This window comes from Solenopsis invicta, chromosome 13 (genome assembly GCF_016802725.1).
Source record: "Solenopsis invicta isolate M01_SB chromosome 13, UNIL_Sinv_3.0, whole genome shotgun sequence".
In the NCBI taxonomy this organism is placed as follows: domain Eukaryota; kingdom Metazoa; phylum Arthropoda; class Insecta; order Hymenoptera; family Formicidae; genus Solenopsis; species Solenopsis invicta.
In genome coordinates, this window is record NC_052676.1 from 13,578,681 (window position 1) to 13,599,935 (window position 21,255).

Sequence of the window (21,255 nt, forward strand, 5' to 3'; positions counted from 1 at the left end):
TTCCGATCATTTCAATTTGTAAGTATATCTTATAAAAATAATCAAGCAGTTATTCAAATGATAGCCTATAAAAGATATACAAACTCACTTAACATATTATTGATCTTACTATAAATTTTGTTCAAAATTGTAATTTTTTATGGCAACATAACCTTAACCCGGTGAATTTGTATTTGCAATTGTCAAGATCAAATAATATAAGTTTTTATATAAAGTTTAAAGAAAAAAAATTACAGTAATGTAAATTTTATTTCAGATTACTCTTATTTTGATACATTAATTTATTATATCTTTACTGGACATAGAACGTGCATCTCCAAATCAGAAAGTTTTATTGCAAGAAGTGTTATATATCATTTATGCGAAGGTCTTGCTTCATAAATGGTGAGAAAATAAAGATAAATACCTTTTTTATCTAGAAAGAAAAAAAAGTAATATTTTCTTGTCTCTGATTTTATAGAAAAATCAAAGATTTGCAGCCACTGTTAGAAGAAGTGTCTTTTCACATGATTTTACTACATCCAACGTAGCTACATGGCTACATGAGAGGCAAGGAAGTGAAATATCATTTATGCGAAGGTCTTGCTTTATAAATGGTGAGAAAATAAAGATAAATACCTTTTTTATCTAGAAAGAAAGAAAAGTAATATTTTTATCTCTTATTTTACAGAAAAATCAAAGATTTGCACCCCCGTCAAAAGAAGTGTTTTTATATGATTTCACTACATCCAACATAGCTACATGGCTACTAGGAGGCATTGACTACGATGTAGTCAAACGACTGTGATATACAACAGCATATAGGTTAACTATAGGATTATTTTTGTGATAATTCTTGTGATGATTATTGTAATACATATTTTGTAATAAGTACGAAGCATGGCATCTCTATTAATAGGTACATGGAAATATCGGTGTAAATATCCAGAATGCACAAATGCATATTACACTAACATAGTAAATAATTTTTATTGAAACAAGCATTTTTATACATTTCCTAAAAAAATTGAATTTAAAAATGAATGGAAGAGAATTTGTAAGATTAGCGAACATGTCAAATGTGATAATTTTCGAATCTGCGAAGAACATTTTGAATCTAAACATTTTGCAAATAGGTCAAAGCATAAATTGAATTGGAATGCAATTCCTCTGGAAAATGCCATAAATTGTACACCTTTAAATACACAGTCTGAAATACCTTCAACTAATGAACATGAAAATATTCGATGCAGGACTCCTTTATATAATAGTAGTAATTTAACTCTTGATTCTGATTCTGACTTTGCTTTTTCTTTAGGTACACAAAATATAGACACAACTGAAAATCATGAAAATGATATAGAAGTGCTTGCTTCAGATAAAAATGTACAATTTTTAGTCGAAGATGAGATGCATAATAAAACAAAGGGATATTTGAAAGGCATTAGCTTATCACAAAAACAACTGTCCACCAAGGAAACAAAAAATGTATAAAATACATCGTTACACAATTACCAAATTATCTAAATTAAGAAAACTTCTAAAAAATGAAAGACAACATGTCGCAATTTTGAAAGATTTATATGATAGGAAAAAATTTCAATTAATTGATGATTCTTTAAACGTAGTAACAAAAAATTTTATTCAGTCTCAACTTAGAAATGTTAATAAAAAGCACAATGGAAGACGATGGACAGTTGAGGATAACACTTTTGCACTTTTAATTTATAAACGCAGTCCTCGCTTATATAAATATTTAGCTTCTTATTTTCAATTGCCTTCTACTAGATTGTTGAAACATATGCTTTCAAAGATTCCTTTTGAGACTGGTTTAAATGATGCAATTCTAGAAAATTTAAGAGCAAGAATACAGAAAATGCATCCATTAGACCATTGTTGTGCATTAATATTTGATGAGATGTCGTTAAGTAATGGGTTTCATTACGAAACCAGCAAACAGAAGATTTCTGGATTTGAAGATTTAGGACACTTAGGTCGTACAATTAAATCAGCAAACCACGCATTAGTTCTAATGCTGAGAGACATTCATAAATCTTGGAAACAAGTTATAGCCTATTACTTTGTAGCAAATACAATTTCCACTATGGCTTTGAAAGATATAATTATTACAGTAATTTCACGTTTACAAAAAAAAGGATTTAATGTAATGTCAACGATTTGTGATCAAAGTGCTACAAACCGAGGGGCATTGGCTCAATTATGTAATGAGAGTGCCGAGAGCCTCAGAACTATTTTTTAGTTAATAACAAGCGCATATTTATTATTTTTGACGTTCCTCATCTTTTAAAAAATACTAGAAATGCCATGCTTCGTTGTAAAATTTAATTTTCTGAGAACAAAGAGGCTGATTTTAATTACATAAGAACTGCTTTTGATTTAGATCAAAAAAGAATGTTTAAGACTTTACCAAAATTTAAAAGTGAATATTTTAAATTTCAAGATTCGTATACAAAAATGAAAGTTAAGATAGCTGCTAAACAACTTAGTAGTTCTGTTGCTGCAGCGATCGAGAGTTTTGTTGCGGCACAAACTATGCCAGCTGCTTCTCTACACACTGCCGAATTTGCTCAAAAAATTGACGATTTGTTTGATTCGATGAATAGTTCATGTTTAAAATCTCGAAATAATAAAAAATACGCATGTGCTTTGGCTGAAAATTCTCCACATTTCTCCTTATGGAATGCAATGCTCGAAGAATTGTCGCAATGGCATTTAATTGATAAACGTAATAGTAAAGACGTTACAAGTCAATATGCATTTATTAATGGATGGATTATCACAATTCAATCTGTAAAAGAATTATGGATATCTTTGTATGATTTGGGGTTTAACTTTCTTTCTTTACGATCATTAAATCAAGATCCTGTAGAAAATCTTTTTTGTACAATTAGGCAACATGGCATAGCAAATACGAATCCAACTTGTCATCAATTTATTGCAGCTTTGAAAATATCTGTATTAAATAATCTTGTTTTATCGGTAAATAATGGCAATTGTGAAGATGATGGCTGCCAGCCATTAGACAATTTATGTACATTGTTGACAACTGTTCATAATGATAACGATAATAATAATAAAAATTGTTCTTTAGAAGAGAATGATATTCCGTTAACTCTACGTAATACAATAACAAATAATGAAGATGAATTGCTCACAGAAAATTGCCAGGCATTAGCATATGTTGCAGGGTATATATTAAAAAAAATAACCATTCCACAGGATTGTGAGACTTGTCAGCGCAACTTATTTTCAGAAAGTACAGAGAAACATATATTTCTTTCTTTCAAAGAGCATGATAATGTTACTCGATTAACATATCCAAGTGAAAATGTAATGCAACTTATTAAAAACATACATGAATATTTATATAAATTTTTGGACGAAAACGGGCATACTTTTATGTATAGTTGATCGTTTTCAAACTTATTTTGAAAATTCTGATACGTTTATTCAATTATGTCCATTGCACAATTGCGAGCGTTCAATCTTAAACAAATGTGTGCCATTTTTAATTTACAAATACATGAAACATAAAAAACCAGAAAAACCGATTTCACAAAAACATTTAAATAAAATAAAGAAATGGTCAATTATGAAACCAAAGTAAGTCAGTCATTAATGTTAAAAAATCTTTTATAATTTCTCTTATAATGCCACGTTAACTCTTTGTATTATTTATTTTACTTTTATTTTTATTGTATTTTTTATTTAATTTTTTATTGTATTTTAATTTTAATTTTAATTTTAATTTTTAGTTACTCTTGGGAAACGATATATTTTCTAAAAAAAGAAAAAATTCTATATTTTTTATCACGTCACATAAATCACATGCGCAATCGAATTCTTTCTACATCACAGACAAGAGTAATCGTACATTTTTCTTATATTATTTATGTAAAAAATGTTTGTTTTATTCTTGTACAATCGATTGGGGATAGTTAGGCAGTAATACGCAAGATAAATACATTTGTATTATTTATTTTATTTTTACTTTTTTTAGTGGTATTACTAAAGCTGTGACGTATTTTATGTATTTTTTATTTTATTTTTTATCGTATTTTAATTTTAGTTTTCAGTTATTCTTGTCAAGAGATATATTTTCTAAAAAAAAAATTCTTTATCACGCCGTAAAAACCACATGTGCAATCGAATTTTTTCTACATCACAGACAAGAGTAATCGTACATTTTTTATATATTATTTCCCACATAGCACGTAATATTGCAGTGATATCATAGCAATATCACTTTTACATTGCAATATTACAAATTAAATATTGCAGAAATATCACGAAATATTACTGTGATATCACAGTAATATCAAAATGTCCGCGAAAACGCATCACAGTAATATTACTGTGATATTTCATAGTAATATTACTGTGATATTTCACAATATTTCTGTGATGTTTATGTGATATTTAAATAATATTGCAAGAAATTAAATAAATAAATTATTTCAATTTATTTTATTTTTATTCTTAATATTATTTTCATATTGTTACATGTAATATATATTAAACATAAAAAAAATAATTATATTTATTAAAACAGAATACAATAATGTAAACGTAATAAATGTTTAATTTATAAAAAAAATCTCTTGTATCCTTTTTCATTTTTGTTAAAAAAGATTCAATTTGAATTATAATTTTAATTTATGTTCAAGATTAAATAACAATACAAAATATTATTTACATGTAAAAATATAAAATTTTATATGGAACAGCGTTCCACACGTACCCCTTAAAAAAAAATTGATAAACTTGTTTCAATAAACTGATTACTAATCAGTAACTGACAAAATATAATCAGTTACTAATCAGTAATCAGTTTATTGAAACAAGTTTATCAACTTTTTTTTCAGGGGACGTTACATTGGGAAAAAAATTACAACAAACAACGATTTTCTTTAAAATCTCACTGAAGTGTGAGCTAGTGAGTCGTCGTGAGCCGGCCCGGTCGGCCGCAGTGGCGTCTAAATATAACACCTGTGGTTGCACTTGTCTCACGAGAAAGTCTCCAGCGGCGCGGCCACCTAGCGGTGGTGCCAGCACTCACTTGTTTGCGTGGAGTCTTATACACACGGCGGGACCGCATAGCGGCTGTGCACGCGCTCGCTTGTTTTGTCGTATGTTGTGACGGTCGGTGACCGAGCCGCAACATTATATACATGCATATAATTAATGAACATTGTAAAATACCTAATTAATGATAGAATATATATAATCATATTTTTTAATAAAGTTGAAAAAAAAGTGAAATCTAAAGAAATATTTGTTGGAAATTTAATATTTTAATTAACTTGAAAAACCTTTTACTGTGGTGTATAATAGTCTAATCAATATTAATGAATAAACTATTTCACAAAATAATGTACCAATCATTAAATATTAAATGACGTAAAAACGTATATTTTTTTAAAATCTTCTAAATATACTTTGAAATATTTATTGCTAAGTGAATAATAAATGTGTATTAACAAAACTTTTTGTAAACATTTTTTTTTTAAATTCCTCATGATAAAAATTTTTAAAAATTAAAATCAATTTTGTGCTCCTGTAAAAATTATAAATGGCAATAAGACAAATAAAAAGGTTTTTTGTAATTTTTTAATAAAATCAGTATTGATCGAGTTGTAAAGCAATAATTAAATTGATAGATTACATAGAAGAGCGTACATTATAGTTTATACATATATACAGTTTAAGGAATAAACTAAGTAAATATCTAAACTAATAATAAAGTTAATTAATATTTTTTCTTAACATTTATTTTTATTCCACGAAAGAGTAAAGACATAATTATTTTATTTGTAAGTTGATTTCTTCTATAGAATACCGAAATTACCAAGAATATTAAGGATACTAAAAATATCGAAATTAATCAAAGAGATACTGACGTTGCATTAATAAGACATAATAAAAACGTCATTTGACATTACCTTGTTCTTTGAAATTAAATATTGCAACAATATATTGCAATGATATCATTGGAATATTTTAATGTTATTATCACTGTGTAATATCACAATAATATTTCTGTGATATTTCTGTGATATCAATGGAATATTTCAATGTCATTATCACTGTGTAATATCACAGTAATATTTCTGTGATATTTCACAGTAATATGTAATATTTCTGTGATATTGCAATGATTCTGTGATATCACAGAAGTATTACGTGCTATGTGGGTTATGTAAAAAATGTTTGTTTTATTCTTGTACTATGGAATGTAATCTGTTAGGGATAGTCGGGCAGTAACACGCATAAGATGAATATTCTTGTATCATTTATTTTATTTTTAGTTTTTTTTAAATGCTATTACTGTGTTATTACTACAGCTGTGTCGTATTTTAAGTATGTTGTACTGTTATACGCGTGCAGTATTTTTATCAAAAAATTTTGATATAGGTATAATATAAACATTTCCTATTATATTTGCGACATGTATTTTGTTTTATAATAAATGTTTTGTAAATACTATTTATACTTTGTATTCATTAATTTTACATACGAGGTGTGTTCAAAAAGTATCGGGAATTTTGAATTTTCGCGGGTTACGTATATTCGAATTTCGATCTTTTTGTGGCGTTATGTTGGTACTCATGTCTCTCACTTATGCCGACAAGCTCGGCCATTTTGAATGTTCACTTAATTGTTGACAGCTGCTTTGCTTGCACGTGTTTTGGATCGTCTTCGATTTTTACCTATTCAAAAAAATGGATCAAAGAACCTGTATCAAATTTTGTGTGAAAAACGAAATTAAGTGCGCGGATGCATTCCGAATGTTGACTGTGGCATACGGAGAAGCTACCTTGGACCGAAGCAACGTTTATCGGTGGTACAAAATGTTCTCAAAAGGCTGAGAAGATGTGAACGACGAAGAGCGTGCCGGACGCCCGAGCACTTCAACAACAGACGAAAAAATTAATGAAGTGGAGAAAATGGTATTGGCCAATCGTCGAATCACCGTTAGAGAAGTTGCTGAGGACCTAAACATATCGATTGGCTCGTGCCATTCGATTTTTATCAATGATTTGGGCATGAGACGGGTCGCCGCGAAATTCGTACCAAAATTGCTCAATTGCGACCAAAAACAGCATCGCATGAACATTGCTAATGAGATGTTGGACTCTGTCCGCGACGACCCAAATTTGCTCCAGAGGGTCATAACTGGTGACGAATCGTGGGTTTATGGTTATGACGTGGAAACCAAAGCTCAATCATCTCAATGGAAGCTGCCGCACGAACCAAGACCGAAAAAAGCGCGCCAAGTTCGGTCGAATGTGAAAGTTTTGCTGACAGTTTTCTTCGATTGCAGGGGCGTGGTGCATCATGAGTTCTTGCCACAGGGTAGAACGGTCAATAAGGAATATTACCTGCAAGTTATGCGCAATTTGCGCGAAGCAATCCGCCAGAAACGCCCGGATTTGTGGAAGAACAAAAATTGGCTTTTGCACCACGATAACGTCCCTGCTCACACATCGTTGCTTGTGCGCGACTTTTTGGCCAAAAACAACACACTAATGATGCCGCAGCCACCGTATTCCCCAGATCTGGCCCCCTGTGACTTTTTCTTGTTCCCTAAACTGAAGAGGCTCATGAAAGGACGACGTTACGCTACGCTTGACGAGATAAAGACGGCATCGAAGGAGGAGCTGAACAAGATAAAAAAAAATGATTTTTTGAAGTGCTTCGAAGATTGGAAAAACCGTTGGCACAAGTGCATAATATCTCATGGGGATTACTTTGAAGGGGACAAAATAGATATTCATGAATAAATAAATAATTTTTGAAAAAACACAAAATTCGCGATACTTTTTGAACACACCTCGTATGTACATTATTATTACTTATTTCAAATTCCAATATCTAGGCCACATTTATTTTTTTTCAGTTTTAACAATTAGAAGAAGATAAAAAGTAACTTAACCAAGATTAAAGTTAAAATTTATATTAGCGCAAAAAACGAGTCTTAGGCTGGTATTCATAATCGAGTCTTAGGCTGAAATCACACGATGCGTAATAGAGCTGCAGGATAGAGAATGCGTCATTAAAGCGACCAATCAGCGCTATTCCGCTCTTTTCTATTACGCAAGTTTAGTCCGCTATGTTCACATGGTGCGTCAAAGAGATGCGAAGACACATTCAGGATAAATATAATTTAGAAATTATTATCTTTTTGTTAATAATTTGCTTATTAAAATAAAATATAATTTCTTAAATTGTAAAAACAATTATCACTGTTATAGTATTTAATATTTTGTAATAAATACTTATAAATTTAAAATGATTTTTTGACTGCTTTCACGCATTTATGGTCATTTTTCCGCATCATATGAACAGTGCACACTGAAATCATGCGTAATGCGTATTGCGTCATTGCTTCAAAACTTTATCTTGACAGCTGTACTCGCACATTTTTATTTAATTATTAGTTTGTATCCACAAGTTTATAATTAATTTTTATTATGGATAAAAAGTTAAAAATTGTGACTGAATCTATTACACATTTATTGCAAATATACTTGAAAGCTTAATAATGTGTACTTACATTAGAATCTGTTTTAATGGTCTCAACATATTCTTTATTCGTCTCTGTCATATCCATTATTTAATTAACTTAACAATAATCTAACCTTGAAATACGACGGTTCTAGGGCCAGTTTCACAACTTAGTTTAACCGGAGTTTAAACCTTTAAACTTGGTTTACGGTAAATATTGTGTCCCACAACTGTCTTAAACCTCGGTTAACGTTGTTAAACTGCGGTTAAAGTTGAACGGCGAAATTCGGGCGTTTAAGGTAGATAACCGAGGTTTAATACTGCAGCGCCACTGCTTTCAGTAATCTTTCGAGTATTGTACTTCATGGCTGATATCTCCACGGAATTGTAAAAAGGTTATGTTGCGAGATATGGCTCTGGAATATATGTTATCGTCATCTGACGATGAAGATTTTGTGCAAATAATAAATCGACGCCCGAGAATAATTAGAAGACGACCGTCATATTTTGAAGAATTTGATGACATTGATTTTTATGCTCGATTTCGCTTAACCAAGGAATCTGTTACTGCAGTCTTAAAAGAAATCAAAGAAGAAATTTCTCATAAAACAGAACAGTAAAAATAGTTTTGTAATATTATTAAATTAGTACTTATAGATTACATACTATAATTACGATGACCATATATGTGTTTTTCCAAAGAACAGTTTTTTTTTATTTCGAGTGGCTGTCTTTTAGATTTATTTATTTTTTTCAAAACTCAATTTTGTCTTTCATTCTAATCTGTTGTTCTTTATTTTATGAGAAATTTTTTTCTAATTAGTGTTCCAATGTTTAATGTACTTAATAAAGTGTAAATTTTTACAGTAACAATTGAATTTAATTGTTTAGTTCAAACTGATTTGGAAACATGTAAGAAGAAAACTTTAAAACTTTTAAATTTGTTCATTATTTTTTGCCTTGGTGTATAGAACCTGTAATGTCTCATTCCCTACTCTTCGGTAACAACCAATCACACTACTTATTCTAGAAAAAAGATAAGTCTGTTGAAGTTTCTTCGCATAGATTATAGGTTTACGTAACCTAGAGTTAAAATCTGGTTGTGAAACGCGATAGAAGTTTAACCGTGGCGTTAAACTTGTCGGTAGTTCAACTAAGCTCGGGTTAAACCCAAAGTTGTGAAACTGGGCCTAGGACGTAATAGAACGCTATGACCGCTATGACGCACATCAACGCATTCTCTATTCCGCAGCTCTAATGAAAAAATTATGTAACACATGCAAATTTAATAAATCAAGAATAAACTAACCTCTAAATAAATAGCCAAAATTGTCCGCAAAAATATCCTCTTTCGAAAGGTCTATATTTGCGAAGCATGAATGTGTCAAATAATTATAGTTCCTCTTTGGTAACTTGAAGTTGCAATCCCTGCACTTATAATACTTTAACAAAAAAAAAAAACAATCTTATTATATAAGTGTACAAATATTATAATAATTTTTAAACAATGTTTTCTGTTTAAATAATGTGTACTTACATTAGAATCTGTTTTATTCGTCTCAACATATTCTTTATTCGTCTCTGTCATATCCATTATTTAATTAACTTAACAATAATCTAACCTTGAAATACGATGGTTTAGGACGTAATAGAACGCTATGACCACTATGACGCACATCAACACACACTCTATTCCGCTCTTTTCTATCACGCAAGCTCAAAGAGCGGAATAGTGCTGATTGGTCGCTTCAATGACGCATTCTCTATTCCGCAGCTCTATTACGCATCGTGTGATTTCAGCCTTAGGCTGAAACCTACCAAAGAGGAACTATAATTATTTGACACATTCATGCTTCGCAAATATAGACCTTTCGAAAGAGGATATTTTTGCGGACAATTTTGGCTATTTATTTAGAGGTTAGTTTATTCTTGATTTATTAAATTTGCATGTGTTACATAATTTTTTCATTAGGTGTAATCCATAGTTATTGTATAAGACAATTTGTTATAAAAGTAAGTTATTACAGGTGCAGTAGAAGAAGTGACTAATGATAACGTTAGTGAAAATAATGAATCTTGCTCGTCTGTTGCAAAGAAGAAAACTCGAAACAAGGAGGATAAAGCTTGGGCTGACTACGATGAATCATTAATAAATGCTGTTATGAAAAGGCCTTGTCTATGGAATCACACTATCCCTGTGAAACAGAGAAGCCCGTTAACTGTGAAAGATGCATGGCTTGAAGTTAAAAGGGAATTAGACGGTAATATTTATTTTAATATTTAGTATGTAGATGTACTTAAATCCCATTTTTATAGGAAAAATATCTGAAATATATATTTATAAATTTTTAGATACGTATGTTCGAAGTAGAAAAATTAAAAAAGCGATGGCGAAATCTTCGTGATTCTTATAAAAAAGCAAAAAACAAGATGACCGAATATATACCAAGTGGTTCGGAAGCACCACTTGTGGAGAACAAAAAAGATGGATTTTGGTATTACGACCAAATGACATTTTTAAACGATACAATGATTTCCAGGCCGTAAGTCAACAATTCTATAATTTAAATACCAGCAATTTACAAGTTATAATATAAATAATTATTTTTAAATACATATATATTATTTTGCAGTTCTATAAGTAACGTTTCAAACACACCACATGTTCTCGATTCCAACTCCAACATACGTGCAATAGAAATTGAAGAAAATAAGGATGGAGATATATTGGAAAGCTCTAGTATATCTAATTTTACAAGCTTTTCTGAGCATACTAAACGTAAATAGATAGTTTTAATTACTTTGGTGTAACTTTTATCTAAAACTGAATTATTTTTATTATTAATTACTTCGATTATGATGTACGTATATAATATAATGTATATAATAAATTATTTCACACATAGCACGTAATATTTCTGTGATATCACAGAATCATTGCAATATCACAGAAATATTACATATTACTGTGAAATATCACAGAAATATTACTGTGATATTACACAATGATAATGACATTGAAATATTCCAATGATATCATTGCAATATATTGTTACAATATTTAATTTCAAAGAACAAGGTAATGTCAAACCACGTTTTTATTATTTCTTATTAATGCAACGTCACTATCTCTTTGATTAATTTCGATATTTTTAGTATCCTTACTATTCTTGGTAATTTCGGTATCCTATAGAAGAAATCAACTTACAAATAAAATAATTATGTCCCACATAGCACGTAATATTGCAGTGATATCATAGCAATATCATTTTTACATTGCAATATTACAAATGAAATATTGCAGAAATATCACGAAATATTACTGTGATATCACAGTAATATTAAAATGTCCGCGAAAACGCATCACAGTAATATTACTGTGATATTTTATAGTAATATTACTCTGATATTTCACAATATTTCTGTGATGTTTATATGATATTTAAATAATATTGCAAGAAATTAAATAAATTATTTCAATTTATTTTATTTTTATTGTTATTCTTAATATTATTTTCATATTGTTACATGTAATACATATTAAACATAGAAAAAAGAATTATATTTATTAAAACAGAATACAATAATGTAAACGTAATAAATGTTTAATTTACAAAAAATAATCTCTTGTATCCTTTTTCATTTTTGTTAAAAAAGATTCAATTTGAATTATAATTTTAATTTATGTTCAAGATTAAATAACAATACAAAATATTATTTACATGTAAAAATATAAAATTTTATATGGAACAGCGTTCCACGCGTACCCCTTAAAAAAAAATTGATAAACTTGTTTCAATAAACTGATTACTGATCAGTAACTGACAAAATATAATCAGTTACTGATCAGTAATCAGTTTATTGAAACAAGTTTATCAACTTTTTTTTCAAGGGACGTTACATTGGAAAAAAAATTAGAACAAGTATTCGTTTCCAAATTACAACAAGCAACGATTTTCTTTAAAATCTCACTGAAGTGTGAGCTAGTGAGTCATGGTGAGTCGGCCCGGTCGGCCGTAGTGGCGTCTAGATATAACACCTGTGGCTGCACTTGACTCACGAGAAGGTCTCCAGCGGCGCGGCCACCTAGCGGTGGTGCCAGCACTCACTTGTTTGTGTGGAGTCTTATACACACGGCGGGATCGCATAGCGGCTGTGCATGCGCTCGCTTGTTTCGTCGTATGTTGTGACGGTCGGTGACCGAGCCGCAACATTATATACATACATATAATTAATGAACATTGTAAAATACCTAATTAATGATAGAATATATATAATCATATTTTTTAATAGAGTTGAAAAAAAAGTGAAATCTAAAGAAAAATTTGTTGGAAATTTAATATTTTAATTAACTTGAAAAACCTTTTACTGTGGTGTACGAGGTGTGTTCAAAAAGTATCGCGAATTTTGAATTTTCGCGGGTTACGTATATTCGAATTTCGATCTTTTTGTGGCGTTATGTTGGTACTCATGTCTCTCACTTATGCCGACAAGCTCGGCCATTTTGAATGTTCACTTAATTGTTGACAGCTGCTTTGCTTGCACGTGTTTTGGATCGTCTTCGATTTTTACCTATTCAAAAAAATGGATCAAAGAACCTGTATCAAATTTTGTGTGAAAAACGAAATTAAGTGCGCGGATGCATTCCGAATGTTGACTGTGGCATACGGAGAAGCTACCTTGGACCGAAGCAACGTTTATCGGTGGTACAAAATGTTCTCAGAAGGCCGAGAAGATGTGAACGACGAAGAGCGTGCCGGACGCCCGAGCACTTCAACAACAGACGAAAAAATTAATGAAGTGGAGAAAATGGTATTGGCCAATCGTCGAATCACCGTTAGAGAAGTTGCTGAGGACCTAAACATATCGATTGGCTCGTGCCATTCGATTTTTATCAATGATTTGGGCATGAGACGGGTCGCCGCGAAATTCGTACCAAAATTGCTCAATTGCGACCAAAAACAGCATCGCATGAACATTGCTAATGAGATGTTGGACTCTGTCCGCGACGACCCAAATTTGCTCCAGAGGGTCATAACTGGTGACGAATCGTGGGTTTATGGTTATGACGTGGAAACCAAAGCTCAATTATCTCAATGGAAGCTGCCGCACGAACCAAGACCGAAAAAAGCGCGCTAAGTTCGGTCGAATGTGAAAGTTTTGCTGACAGTTTTCTTCGATTGCAGGGGCGTGGTGCATCATGAGTTCTTGCCACGGGTCTAGTGTTCTAGAACGGTCAATAAGGAATATTACCTGCAAGTTATGCGCAATTTGCGCGAAGCAATCCGCCAGAAACGCCCGGATTTGTGGAAGAACAAAAATTGGCTTTTGCACCACGATAACGCCTGCTCACACATCGTTGCTTGTGCGCGACTTTTTGGCCAAAAACAACACACTAATGATGCCGCAGCCACCGTATTCCCCAGATCTGGCCCCCTGTGACTTTTTCTTGTTCCCTAAACTGAAGAGGCCCATGAAAGGACGACGTTACGCTACGCTTGACGAGATAAAGACGGCATCGAAGGAGGAGCTGAACAAGATAAAAAAAAATGATTTTTTGAAGTGCTTCGAAGATTGGAAAAACCGTTGGCACAAGTGTATAATATCTCATGGGGATTACTTTGAAGGGGACAAAATAGATATTCATGAATAAATAAATAATTTTTGAAAAAACACAAAATTCGCGATACTTTTTGAACACACCTCGTATAATAGTCTAATCAATATTAATGAATAAACTATTTCACAAAATAATGTACCAAACAGTAAATATTAAATGACGTGAAAATGTATATTTTTTTAAAAACTTCTAAATATACTTTGAAATATTTATTGCCAAGTGAATAATAAATGTGTATTAACAAAACTTTTTGTAAACATTTTTTTTTAAATTCCTCATGATAAAAATTTTTAAAAATTAAAATCAATTTTGTGCTCCTGTAAAAATTATAAATGGCAATAAGACAAATACAAAGGTTTTTCTGTAATTTTTTAATAAAATCATTATTGATCGAGTTGTAAAGCAATAATTAAATTGATAGATTACATAGAAGAGCGTACATTATAGTTTATACATATATACAGTTTAAGGAATAAACTAAGTAAATATCTAAACTAATAATAAAGTTAATTAATTTTTTTTCTTAACATTTACTTTTATTCCACGAAAGGGCAAACACATAATTATTTTATTTGTAAGTTGATTTCTTCTATAGGATACCGAAATTACCAAGAATATTAAGGATACTAAAAATATCGAAATTAATCAAAGAGATAGTGACGTTGCATTAATAAGACATAATAAAAACGTCATTTGACATTACCTTGTTCTTTGAAATTAAATATTGCAACAATATATTGCAATGATATCATTGGAATATTTTAATGTTATTATCACTGTGTAATATCACAATAATATTTCTGTGATATTTCTGTGATATCAGTGGAATATTTCAATGTCATTATCACTGTGTAATATCATAGTAATATTTCTGTGATATTTCACAGTAATATGTAATATTTCTGTGATATTGCAATGGTTCTGTGATATCACAGAAATATTACGTGCTATGTGGGGTCTTTGCCCTTTCGTGGAATAAAAGTAAATGTTAAGAAAAGAATTAATTAACTTTATTATTAGTTTAGATATTTACTTAGTTTAGTCCTTAAACTGTATATATGTATAAACTATAATGTACGCTCTTCTATGTAATTTATCAATTTAATTGTTGCTTTACAACTCGATCAATAATGATTTTATTAAAAAATTACAGAAAAACCTTTGTATTTATCTTATTGTCATTTATAATTTTTACAGGAGCACAAAATTGATTTTAATTTTTAAAAATTTTTATCATGAGAAATTTAAAAAAAAAATGTTTACAAAAAGTTTTGTTAATACACATTTATTATTCACTTGGCAATAAATATTTCAAAGTATATTAAGAAGTTTTTAAAAAAATATACATTTTTACGTCATTTAATATTTACTGCTCGATACATTATTTTGTGAAATAGTTTATTCATTAATATTGATTAGACTATTATACACCACAGTAAAAGGTTTTTCAAGTTAATTAAAATATTAAATTTCCAACAAATTTTTCTTTAGATTTCACTTTTTTTTCAACTCTATTAAAAAATATGATTATATATATTCTATCATTAATTAGGTATTTTACAATGTTCATTAATTATATGTATGTATATAATGTTGCGGCTCGGTCACCGACCGTCACAACATACGAAACAAGCGAGCGCGTGCACAGCCGCTATGCGGTCCCGCCGTGTGTATAAGACTCCACGCAAACAAGTGAGTGCTGGCACCACCGCTAGGTGGCCGCGCCTCTGGAGACCTTCTCGTGAGTCAAGTGCAGCCTCAGGTGTTATATCTAGACGCCACTGCGGCCGACCGGGCCGACTCACCACGACTCACTAGCTCACACTTCAGTGAGATTTTAAAGAAAATTGTTGCTTGTTGTAATTTGGAAACGAATACTTGTTCTAATTTTTTTCCAATGTAACGTTCCTTGAAAAAGAAGTTAATAAACTTGTTTCAATAAACTGATTACTGATCAGTAACTGATTATATTTTGTCAGTTACTGATCAGTAATCAGTTTATTGAAACAAGTTTATCAATTTTTTTTTTAAGGGGTACGTGTGGAACGCTGTTCCATATAAAATTTTATATTTTTACATGTAAATAATATTTTGTATGGTTATTTAATCTTGAACATAAATTAAAATTATAATTCAAATTGAATCTCTTTTAACAAAAATGAAAAAGGATACAAGAGATTTTTTTTGTAAATTAAACATTTATTACGTTTACATTAATGTATTCTGTTTTAATAAATATAATTATTTTTTTATGTTTAATATATATTACATGTAACGATATGAAAATAATATTAAAAATAACAATAAAAATAAAATAAATTGAAATAATTTATTTATTTAATTTTTTGCAATATTATTTAAATATCACATAAACATCACAGAAATATTGTGAAATATCACAGTAATATTACTATGAAATATCACAGTAATATTACTGTGATGCGTTTTCGCGGACATTTTGATATCACAGTAATATTTCGTGATATTTCTGCAATATTTCATTTGTAATATTGCAATGTAAAAGTGATATTGCTATGATATCACTGCAATATTACGTGCTATGTGGGTTGTCATCAAATGGCTATAGTTGTGTAAGAAACATCCAATCCACAAAATTATAATTTTTGAAGTATTGTAATCATTGAGTAGTTCGTATATTTTTCCATATTTAACAAAAAAAAAATCCAAGCCTTATATGTGCCTAAAATTAATAAAAAACTGACTTTTTACATTTTTAATTACATCAAATATTTGCATTTTTCTTAAAATATGTCATGTGGGTTGGAGGTTTCTTGCATAACTATGGCCAAACGAAATTGATGAAATATATCATTATATTGTTTACAATAAGTGAAGAAGGCCATCATAATATCGACATTTTGCTATTTGGGATTGGTCTTGAAACACAGTCTCAAAGCCAGAGTACATTATTTTACAAATTATTAAAGCAATTTAAGCCTACGCACAAAAGGGGAATATTAGATATTAAGAATAGGAATTAAAATTCTAGAATCAGTTTTCTAAATGAATCTTAGACGTAACACATAATGGATACGAATTAAACGTAAGACATAAACGTATCGTACAAAACATAATATAATTTATTACTTAACTGTAATGTTTATTGAGGAAACTGATTCTAAAATTTTAATTTTTATTCCTAATATTTAATATCCTTTTATTGTGTGCAAGGCGTAATAATATCGATTCTAATCTGCTTATTATATTGTTTCAGGTCTAAGAAAGCAGTCATCTGACAACGAATTTAGAAAAAATTTGTTAAAAGTAATATCAGAGAGTGACAAAACTTCTGACGGTATTGAAGGATTTTTGCTTCAATTGGGCGATATTTTAAGAAAATTGCCATATAGAAATAGAAGGCAATTTCAAACAAAAATTTTAATAGATGCGTTAAAAGTAGAAGAAGAGGCAGGACTTTTATAATTTAAATTTAAAGTTTCTATTAATTAAAGTATAATTATTCTAATAATTAAAGTAAATATTCTATATAATTTATAGTTATATTTTTGAAAAAATTACATGTATCTATCAAAAGTTATATTATGATTTAAAAAATTTTATTTTGACATTTGAATTTTTTTTTTTTTTTTTTTGTAAAAGTTAGATAAAAGTTATGTTTTCTTTTTTAAAATAGTTATATTTAGTTTAAGTTTTATTTTGATGTAAAGATTTTTTTTTAAGTTAGATGAAAGAAATTATATTAGGTAAACAAAATTTATTTTGATGTAAGTTATATTGTGAAAATTTTTTTACTATGATAAAAATAAAATACAAAGTCTTATAGATTTTATGTTTACTTACAAAATTATTTAAGTGGTTAATTAAAATATACATTGACCTATACATTTTCTACAGTTTTAGTTTAAAATTCATTATTCGCAGCTTTCTCCCATTGCCATTCTATGGCACCTTCGTTTACAAAATAATTAGCAAATCTTTCCCTGTAAACTCTAAAAATGTTATGCAAAATAACATCTTGGTTATCTTTATTTTGTATGTTTCTAATGCTAAGCAATATTTGCTGTCTGTCGTGTCCATTAAATTGTAAGTACTGCCTTTCTTGAGAACGCTTTTCAAGTTCCTTAGTGATGATAAAATTGTGTAAACAGACAGTAGCCAACACCATCTTTTCAGCTTTCAAGACGTAGGTATTAATTGGTCTTCGAAAAATTCGCCACCTCGCTGCAAGTATGCCAAAGGCACTTTCGACAACTCGTCTAGCCCTGCTGAGACGATAATTAAATATTCTTTTTCTCAAATTTAGCTGTGAACTTTTTGGATAAGGTCGCATCAAATATGATGATAATTGGTATGCCTTATCGCCTACTAAAACGAATGGCAACTCGTATTGACCAACTAGAGAAGGTGGAGGCATATTTAAAGTGTTTGTATCTAGCCTTGATTTTATTTCGCTATTAGCAAAAACTCCAGCATCGCTACGATGACCCTCTGCTCCCACATCTATCAAAATAAATCGATAGTGCGCATTTGAAATGCCAGTAAGATTAAAGCTGTGGTGCTTTTTATAATTATAGTACAAGGAGCCACTGTGAGGAGGAACATGTAATTTGAATTTTGAATTACACTATTTCATGAATATTAAGTACAAATGATGTATGAATATATTATTATTACTTCTATTACAATGTGTTTCTCATCTATTGCCCCAATACAGTGAGGGAAATTCCACATTTCTTCAAAATGTTCTGCAATTTTTATCCACGCATCCTTGCTTGGTAGTGGCATAACTAAATCTTTCAATTTAAGCCAGATTTCATCACAAGTTTCATGAACTATTTGTGAAACAGTATTTGGAGAAACTTGAAATGCGTATCCTATTGATCTCATACTATCTCCACTGGCTAAATATTTCAAGCAAATTTGCAACCTCGTATAAGAAGCAATTGGTTCTCTAATATTTATTTGCTTTTCAATTCCAAGGCCTACTATTGAAAAAAGATACTCAAAGGTGTTTACATCCATTCTCAAATAATTGAAATACAGTAAATGATCTGTTGTCCTCAGCATGGCAATTAAGTTGTCACTATCACCTTGGCGAAACCACTGTTGTACTGAATAAATGGGCCTGACCCATAAACTTCTTTTCGATTTTTTTTCTGTCAAGGCAACATAAATTGAATATAACTTGATTAAAGTTAACCTCATTTTTTCCTTTCAATACTTCATCATTGAAGTTTTCAAGTATATTTGCAATAAATGTGTAATAGATTCAGTCACCATTTTTAACCCACATAGCACGTAATATTTCTGTGATATCACAGAATCATTGCAATATCACAGAAATATTACATATTACTGTGAAATATCACAGAAATATTACTGTGATATTACACAGTGATAATGACATTGAAATATTCCACTGATATCACAGAAATATCACAGAAATATTATTGTGATATTACACAGTGATAATAACATTAAAATATTCCAATGATATCATTGCAATATATTGTTGCAATATTTAATTTCAAAAAACAAGGTAATGTCAAACCACGTTTTTATTATGTCTTATTAATGCAACGTCACTATCTCTTTGATTAATTTCGATATTTTTAGTATCCTTAATATTCTTGGTAATTTCGGTATCCTATAGAAGAAATCAACTTACAAATAAAATAATTATGTCTTTGCCCTTTCGTGGAATAAAAGTAAATGTTAAGAAAAAAAATTAATTAACTTTATTATTAGTTTAGATATTTACTTAGTTTATTCCTTAAACTGTATATATGTATAAACTATAATGTACGCTCTTCTATGTAATTTATCAATTTAATTGTTGCTTTACAACTCGATCAATAATGATTTTATTAAAAAATTACAGAAAAACCTTTGTATTTATCTTATTGTCATTTATAATTTTTACAGGAGCACAAAATTGATTTTAATTTTTAAAAATTTTTATCATGAGGAATTTAAAAAGAAATGTTTACAAAAAGTTTTGTTAATACACATTTATTATTCACTTGGCAATAAATATTTCAAAGTATATTAAGAAGTTTTTAAAAAAATATACATTTTTACGTCATTTAATATTTACTGCTCGGTACATTATTTTGTGAAATAGTTTATTCATTAATATTGATTAGACTATTATACACCACAGTAAAAGGTTTTTCAAGTTAATTAAAATATTAAATTTCCAACAAATTTTTCTTTAGATTTCACTTTCTTTTCAACTCTATTAAAAAATATGATTATATATATTCTATCATTAATTAGGTATTTTACAATGTTCATTAATTATATGTATGTATATAATGTTGCGGCTCGGTCACCGACCGTCACAACATACGACGAAACAAGCGAGTGCGTACACAGCCGCTATGCGGTCCCGCCGTGTGTATAAGACTCCACGCAAACAAGTGAGTGCTGGCACCACCGCTAGGTGGCCGCGCCGCTGGAGACCTTCTCGTGAGTCAAGTGCAGCCTCAGGTGTTATATCTAGACGCCACTGCGGCCGACCGGGCCGACTCACCACGACTCACTAGCTCACACTTCAGTGAGATTTTAAAGAAAATTGTTGCTTGTTGTAATTTGGAAACGAATACTTGTTCTAATTTTTTTCCAATGTAACGTCCCTTGAAAAGAAAGTTGATAAACTTGTTTCAATAAACTGATTACTGATCAGCAACTGATTATATTTTGTCAGTTACTGATCAGTAATTAGTTTATTGAAACAAGTTTATCAATTTTTTTTTAAGGGGTACGTGTGGAATGCTGTTCCATATAAAATTTTATATTTTTACATGTAAATAATATTTTGTATTGTTATTTAATCTTGAACATAAATTAAAATTATAATTCAAATTGAATCTTTTTTAACAAAAATGAAAAAGGATACAAGAGATTTTTTTTGTAAATTAAACATTTATTACGTTTACATTATTGTATTCTGTTTTAATAAATATAATTATTTTTTTTATGTTTAATATATATTACATGTAACGATATGAAAATAATATTAAGAATAACAATAAAAATAAAATAAATTGAAATAATTTATTTATTTAATTTTTTGCAATATCACATAAACATCACAGAAATGTTGTGAAATATCACAGTAATATTACTATGAAATATCACAG

General features: G+C 29.7%; 1 protein-coding gene across 2 annotated transcripts; it reads left to right on the top strand.

Moving 5' to 3' along the window:
• Positions 1-10,055: 10,055 nt before the first annotated feature.
• On the top strand, positions 10,056-17,662 carry LOC105206457. Of its 2 annotated transcripts, none has more exons than XM_039456807.1 (5): positions 10,056-10,425; positions 10,536-10,769; positions 10,861-11,051; positions 11,142-11,287; positions 17,364-17,662. In XM_039456807.1, exons 3-5 carry the CDS (start codon positions 10,867-10,869, stop codon positions 17,570-17,572), a joined length of 540 nt encoding a protein of 179 aa, XP_039312741.1. In that variant the 5' UTR covers positions 10,056-10,425; positions 10,536-10,769; positions 10,861-10,866; the 3' UTR covers positions 17,573-17,662. The 2 variants fall into 2 exon arrangements, with proteins under 2 accessions (XP_039312741.1, XP_039312742.1); XM_039456808.1 differs by lacking the exon at positions 17,364-17,662 and adding an exon at positions 16,985-17,145.
• Positions 17,663-21,255: the final 3,593 nt, after the last annotated feature.

Excerpts from the sequence above, each read along its gene's own strand:
- LOC105206457 (XM_039456807.1), top strand. The coding sequence starts at position 10,867 with ATGTTCGAAGTAGAAAAATTAAAAAAGCGATGGCGAAATCTTCGTGAT. Across the intron at positions 11,052-11,141 it reads GATACAATGATTTCCAGGCC|TTCTATAAGTAACGTTTCAA; the intron begins GTAAGTCAACAA and ends ATTATTTTGCAG. Across the intron at positions 11,288-17,363 it reads CTTTTCTGAGCATACTAAAC|GTCTAAGAAAGCAGTCATCT; the intron begins GTAAATAGATAG and ends ATATTGTTTCAG.